The sequence below is a fragment of the Temnothorax longispinosus genome, unplaced genomic scaffold, assembly GCF_030848805.1.
Source record: "Temnothorax longispinosus isolate EJ_2023e unplaced genomic scaffold, Tlon_JGU_v1 HiC_scaffold_28, whole genome shotgun sequence".
NCBI classification, from domain to species: Eukaryota; Metazoa; Arthropoda; class Insecta; order Hymenoptera; family Formicidae; genus Temnothorax; species Temnothorax longispinosus.
Genome location: NW_027270100.1, coordinates 210,668 through 218,211, shown reverse-complemented (window position 1 = coordinate 218,211; position 7,544 = coordinate 210,668). Strand labels below are relative to the sequence as shown.

General features: G+C 38.1%; 1 protein-coding gene across 1 annotated transcript; it reads right to left on the bottom strand.

Annotated features, from left to right (window-relative positions):
• Positions 1–3,146: 3,146 nt before the first annotated feature.
• LOC139824169 (uncharacterized) lies at positions 3,147–4,193 on the bottom strand. Its single transcript, XM_071796664.1, has 2 exons — positions 4,049–4,193; positions 3,147–3,965 (listed from the first exon to the last, which is right to left on the bottom strand). Exon 2 carries the CDS (start codon positions 3,879–3,881, stop codon positions 3,360–3,362), a length of 522 nt encoding a protein of 173 aa, XP_071652765.1. The 5' UTR covers positions 3,882–3,965; positions 4,049–4,193; the 3' UTR covers positions 3,147–3,359.
• Between the last annotated feature and the right edge of the window lie 3,351 nt (positions 4,194–7,544).

The window sequence follows — 7,544 nt, the reverse complement described above, 5'->3', positions numbered from 1 at the left end:
TGTAATATCTTGTGCTTGTCTTAAGCCAGCTTGTTGTAATATATAGGATATTATTTTCGATCTCATACTATGGCTTTTACACCAACATCGTCGAGCTGGTGCGGAGTTAAAATGTAATATTCCAGTTAATCGGCTCGCAGCATCTGCGTTAATGGTTTGCTCGAGCGTGAGATCGATGGGTATTTTTGAGAAATGCTTATCAATCCGTTTTATTCCGAAAAAACCCGTTCCTAACTGTAAGCTGAGTCCTGGATGAGTTTCCTCAACTCTACATAATTTATTATGGTACATAACAAGCCAACGAGCGTAATTTTAACCAAATTAATATATATCATGTAGAACTGTGCAGTCTTTCCGTGTTCGCCGTTTAAAGTTTTATTTCTATATTGTTCATACTTTTGAATTATATGCAATAAATCGACATGATCAATGATAGGTACTATTGAGCGATTCTTCGTAAAACCCTCAATATATTTATACGCGCTTTCAGTTATTTCTATATTTCCTGACTGTACAAAACTTTCAAAATGCAAGATGGACAAAGCTAGGCTTAATAATGGGTGAAGTCTCTTACATCTGTTAAAGTGTTTTCCGCTAAGAAAACCATTCAAAGAACCACTTGCCAGCAATTCTGTGTCTACTAATATATTTGTTATGCCACAGCTATCTATATACTTTCCAATACCTTTGAAATAGGCCATCTGAATGTGGAATGCTCCAAAATGTATAAAAAGATTATTAAAATTCTGAGAATTTTCTCTCTCCGTCGATTGAATCTGCATTGCAATTTTAACTATAGCTAAGTCATATGTTACTTGCATGTACAGTTCATTACATTCAAGTGCAACTTTCTGAGCTTGACGCATTGTTTCTGCGACTACATGATTACTAATCGGAGATGAGTTAATGGTTGTTAAATATGAAATTTTTTGTTTTGTACTTTTATCATTAAATAACAAACTATTATACCCAACCCACATAGGAGTTTTCGGAATCTTCAGTGCATGAGATAATATCCAAGCGAAGTGTATATTTTTGAGTTTTAAAACTACTTGGAATGTCATATACTTCATCGGGCAATACCTGCAGAACTTCGACCATTTTCGGTTTTTTTGCATACAGTTGTATATCTGCCGTTATAACGTCATAAGAACGCCTTTTTCTTTTTCTACTTGACGTTGATGACGAAGACGATTCATCGATGCTGAAATCTTCATTTTCTATTTCTTCCTCCTGAATATTTTGAAATATGATGCCCACAATATCGTGCAAAGTATTTTTGCCGGTAAGTGTCTCAACATATCTGTCAAAATTATTAAACGCTAATCCTGTGTTGAGATTCGGTTTTCTCGTAATATCATCTGGACATATTTGCGTTTCTTCACTAGATGAATAAGTCACTTCAGTTTTGAGTTCTTCGACAACGATGTAACTACAGCAATGTCCGAATCGGTTAAGAATATCTACGATTTTTCTGCTGCTTGTGAGGCTTTTAATTGCAATACCTAACGTAATATGTTTCGCAGTCTCAATACGCCCATTTGTAATTGCGTAGATGACATCTTCTGAGAAAGACTGAATTAGTCTGCTGCGCACATTACTTTTTTGACTACGCGCACGAGTACCACATAGTAATGTGCGATAGAAAGCAATTAGATTTTCAGGCATTTGCGGGCATTCTCCTTCGATTAGATGCTTAGTTTTTAATATAGAAGGAAGTTTCTGTGCTTCCATAGCCAAAATTTCTTGTCGCAAAATCAAAGCAGCTCTTTCGATTGCGTCAACTTTTTCTAAATCAATATCTTCGATTTTAAGTCCAGTACTTGGCATAACAATTTTTTGTTTGTTGATTGAAACTATTTTAATTATTTTTGGAAGCGTTTTTAAGTTTTTTTTTCAAAATACCACGGTGCTAAATAACTAGGCGAAGCATTCAATTTTTTTTCAGCAATTTCAATTTCTAACTGATCGATAAACATATTCCGTAAGTGTGCTATATTACAGTACTTTTTCTCAAGAATAATAGTATTATTCACATAGGAACACACACTTTCGTAAGCTACTTTATAGCATAGTTTCTTTTTAGAAATATTGCTTGCTTCTTTTTCTAAATGACGGCGACATTCATTTTTGTAATCAATAACACAGCACAGGTGGTATTTTAATATGCAGTTTCTGTTCAAGAGGTCCTGTACTTTTTCTAGCATTTGGATATCATCAGCCTCAGAAGCAATTGACTTCATTGTATTTGCAATACTGTTTTTATCAGAAATATGTAAATGTTGCCAACGTAAATGTACTTTTTTCCTTTTTTTATTACAAATAAAACAAACGTTGCTCGCCTTTACTTCTTCAATATTTAGATCATCAACGCTAAAAAAATATTAAATTTATTATGTTAATAATGATTGAAGGGTATAGAGTGGTCGAGATTTATACAGATTATTTTATACCTTGCTTGAGAACATCTTGGTTCAGCATCATCTGAAGTTGTCTCCAATACCTGAACCGCACTTGTAGTTTTCCTACATTAACATAAAATTCATTTCTTATAAAGTTATTAAAAATATTGTAAATGTTATGCAGGTTTAACAACATTAAGTTTGTGATATCAAAAGTGTTTTATTTTATATAATTAAATTGATTACTTGCTTTAAAAAATACTGTACAATTTGAATACATAAAAAATGAAACTCTGATTTGCAATGTTTTTATTAATGAAATAAGTGCAATAATATTTTGTCTACCTTGTTTGGGAACATCCTGGCTCAGCATCATCCGGAGTACTCTTCAATATCTGACCAGCACTTGCAGTTTCGCTACATTAACATTAACACAAAATTCATTTGTTATATACAATTGTCTATAATTTAATTGAACAAATAAAATATGTTCTCGTAAAAAGTTAACGTGAATAATTATAAATATAAAATCCATGCTTATAATACACGGGAAATCGTTACAATATATTTGAATTACAGTATACTTCTATAAACACAAACGCGCGGAAAAAGAACAGCTGTCGTAGCTGTATGTGTGCAAGTAGAATGCTTGTTTACCAACACGTATATATATATATATATATATATATAGTATTTATAAGTATATAATGTTTATAATAAATTTTAAAACAATTCCACTGATATTTCATAATTTTTATTTCATTACTTTCCAAATCAAATTACATGTATAAAATTGATAAATGAGCGATTATCCATATTGAGGTTTGTTTCTTATTTATTTATTATTTAAAACTAACAATGATGGAATTGCCACGGTATGGCACCTTCACTATTAAAATATTTACAAAATTTTTCTCGAATCTGCATTGCTTGACGAGAACTATTATTAGAACCGCATTAAGTTATGTTTACAAGTGCACTATTATCTATGCAACCTCTCCAAGAGCCTGGAACAAAGCCGTCATTATCTTCCTGATCAATTAGCATTGGAGTAACATATTGATTTTCTCCAATATCCCTCCGACGAATCCAATTATGGAGACATACAATGGCTTTAACAATTGAAATTGTCTTTTCTATACTACAATTGATTAGTCGCTTTAAAATTCTCCATTGACTGATTAGAATACCAAACGTATTCTCAATTGTTCTTCTGGCACGACTTAATCGATAGTTATAAACATTTCGCTCGTCATTTAAGCCGCCTTTTCCTGGATAAGGACGAAGCAAATAATCTGTCAACTGAAAGGCTTCGTCGCCCACCAGAACATATGGTAAAGGGAGTCCACCTGGGCTGAGAGGTTCTGGTGCAGGTACATTTATTTCCTTTGAATGGAATTTTAAACCCATCTTTGAATCTTTGAAAATACCACCGTCACTGCGACGACCATAGGCTCCTATATCGACGAACGTGAACATATATTGTGCGTCACAGATTCCGAGGAGCACAATACTATGATTATTCTTATAATTATAATACGATGATCCTGCGTTAGATGGACACTAGGAAAAAATAATCATTTAAGAATCAAACTTGTAATTTCCAATATATGTATAGTAAATATAGCACTGATCAGTAATATTACCTCAATAATAACATGTTTACCGTCAATTGCTCCTATACAATGATTAAAATTCCATCTCTCTTCAAATTCATTAGCAATATGTAACCACTCCTCTGTAGTTTTTAATGGTGAGAGCACTTCCTGACGGATAGAGTTCCATATAGCATCGCACGTTTCTCCTATAATGTGGCTTATTGTCGATACTCCAGCGAGATAATGATACGAAATTAAATGCATTGAATCACCAGTTGATAAATATCTAAATATTAGATCAGATATGATTATTTTTGTAATGCATGGTGTAATGTAATTATAAATAAAAACAAACAAACCTTAATGTTATGAATAATATCGTTCTGCAGGAGGTAATGGTTCTCTAATTACGGTTTGTTTTGTAATTGCAGGTGCCACCAAGTGCAACAATTTCTCAAATTGCGTTGTTTTCATGCGATAATAATTTCGGAAATTTTCTGGTGTTAATCTCGGCACCGATGCATAATAAAATCCATGTTGACGTCGTTTTTTGAATAATGAATCAATCCAAAATCTCTTTTTTTGGTACTTTTTTTTAAGGTTATGCTTTCACTAATGTATACAGCTGCAAGTAATTTATTTCGACGTCGTTCCTCCTCATTTTTATGATATATCATCGCAGCAAGTCACTGACAAGTCCACTCGTGATATCTTTCTTGATACATTTTAATATTTTATACAAGAATTAATATAAGTCAAAAATTTATCTTTAGCTAGCTCATTTACACGAGCGACAGTCAAGATCAGCGACATATGATATCACGTGACTTGTTTGTCGCTGAATATGAGCGACGAGCGACACCATGAACACGTACCTTTACTGTTGTGCGAGCCACCGTCAAGGTACCATCCAGCCCTGCGAACCGAACGACGAGCTGCCGGATCGAGCGATCTATTGTAAGGCCACTGCTCAGCCTCCGCAAAGTAAGATCGTAGCAATACTAAGGCCCTCCCGGGAGTCGCGTTGTGCCGCGGGAATAGATGAGATCCGCCGTAACTTGGATGATACCGAAAACCATACCGCGGGAGGGCCCAAACGGAAAAGTACTTGCAAGTGCCCGTCTCGGGGGATTCGGACGGGCGGTCGCCGACAGTCAGCGTGTGTAATTTGCGTCCGGATAATCGTTTTCGTTCGTCTGAGTGTAGAGTAAAGATTCGCGTTGTGAATATCGTTGCGTTGTAAGAATCGTGAGTATCGACATGGGCTCTTCATGAGCCTCACGTGATCACGCCGTGGTGCCGGGCGCCTTTGAGTTTTGCGCCCTTTCGAGACTCGCGTAATCGGGAGGATTCGCGGTCATTCGGAACTCGCGGAATCAGGAGATTCGTGGTCCTTTCGGGACTCGCGTAATTGGGAGATTCGCGGTCATTCGGGACTCGCGGAATCAGGAGATTCGCGGTCCACTCGGGACTCGCGTGATCGAGCGATCCGCGGTCAACTCGGGAAGTTGCGCTCGCGCGTGCGAGTGGCTCACGATTATTGTTTCCGGTTTTGTTCGCGTTAATTGTAAGTAGATGTTCTTGCGTTCGTCGGTACTATCTTTCGCGTTAATCATAAGGGAATGTTCTTTGCGTTCGTCGGTATTAATCCTGTCGCGTTATTTGTAAGTAAGTGGCGGTAGTTGTAAATGCGTGACTTCGTGCGTTTCGTCGGGAGTAAATGTGCTCGGTTATCTCGCGTTGGATTGACATGGTAGAATTCGTTACGGTTTATGACGGGAATTATTAATGTACAAAACTGATTGGAATTGCTGTGCAATTCGGCGACGGAATGAGTATCGCGCTCGTGGAGTGACACGTGACGCTTACTCGGATTCTGCTTGTTCGCCGTGGAATACGCCTACCTCCTTCCACCTGTTATCTGCTTTAATTAAATATATTTTTCTGTTTACTGTTAATCGGATGTGTTAATTGCGCTATGCTCCCTCTCTGCTTCCAACTACGATTCCTCGATTAGACTCACGCCTGAGAGAATTACGTTTTGTGTATCGTGGTGCGAGGAATCGCACCTGGCGTCCACACTTTGAGGAATTCTTTGGTCGAGCTACCATCTGGGTTTCTGAGGGTCTGATCGCGATTTTGAAAGTACTTAAGGAGATCAAATAGTAAGAACAAGCGACAGCGCGCTCCTCCACGGCCGGCGAGACCGTGAGGACATCGTTGTTGTCGTCATAAAGTATGTAAAATTAATCTTGACATTTTGCTTCACACGTAACGATTCATTTATTTCAGATTGTCCATTGTCGTGTAATCGTGGCCGCTCTTGGTCGGTGCATCCTCCCCAAGAAGGAGGGAACGCACGCTCAAGCCCCGTCACCGCGACAAGGTGGCGGCCACATCGACGGGGGGGAAGGGGAATGGAAAGGAAAGGGAATATAGAATAGGTGTGCAGGAAAAGAGAGGAAAGGAGACCAATGACATTAACATTTATGCCAGAGCTTTTATTCTATAAACGGAGTTCAACATTACAATATTTAAAATATATGAGAACGTCTACGTTCGGAACGCTCCGGACACCGTTGATGTTTACCGCAGTCTGAAATAAAATAGGAGACGATTAAGTACGCGCTGAACGAAATAAACTTGGAAAGAAAATAGAGAAGGTAGTCTAAGGCTTTATCTTACCGACGAATTTTTGCGCTGCTCGGCCCCGGCTGTGGATCATCGGGGTCTTCAAATTCCTCGGACGAGGAGGCCGACGGTGTCACAATGGGTGGTTCGCGTGTGGTGCTAAAAATAAAAAAAATTATTAATACGCCCGTACGCACGCACGCGCACGCACACACACACACGCACGCACGCATGCACGCGCACGCACACACACACACACGCACGCACGCACACACATGCACGCACGCACACACGCACACACGCGCACACGCCCACGCACACGCACACGCGCGCACACACACACACACACACACACACGCGCGCGCGCGCGCGAGAATCAAATATTTACCATCGAACATCCTCATCCGTCTTTGAATCAGACGATGTCGACGATGATTGATCGCCGCCACGGTTCTTCAAGGGCGTCGTCGTTGTACGCGCCACGATTGCTTTTTTGACAAATAATTAAAATATTAAATACCATTACAAACTTTAATATTATTATTTTTAGACTTACGTTGATCTAAATTTATTGCAGCGCTATCCGCTGTGCTCTCCACGTTGGAAATAAAATGCAAGGTTGACATGATTTTCCCGGAAGCTAACGTTTTCAAACATGTTTGAGTAATAATAACCGAATTTTCCAGTACAAAACCACATTTTGTACAAATTGCATAACCACGTCCCGGATCAGTCCCAATTATCATGGTAAATGCGAAATTGCGATGAAACTTTGTTTCATCAGACATCTGTATGAAATACAAAAAATCAATATAAATATATGCGATATTTAATCAAGATAGGATTAATCGTCACACTCGCATATCGTATATATTATTCATTACCGTGTGTGTTTTCAATTAATATTAGCACA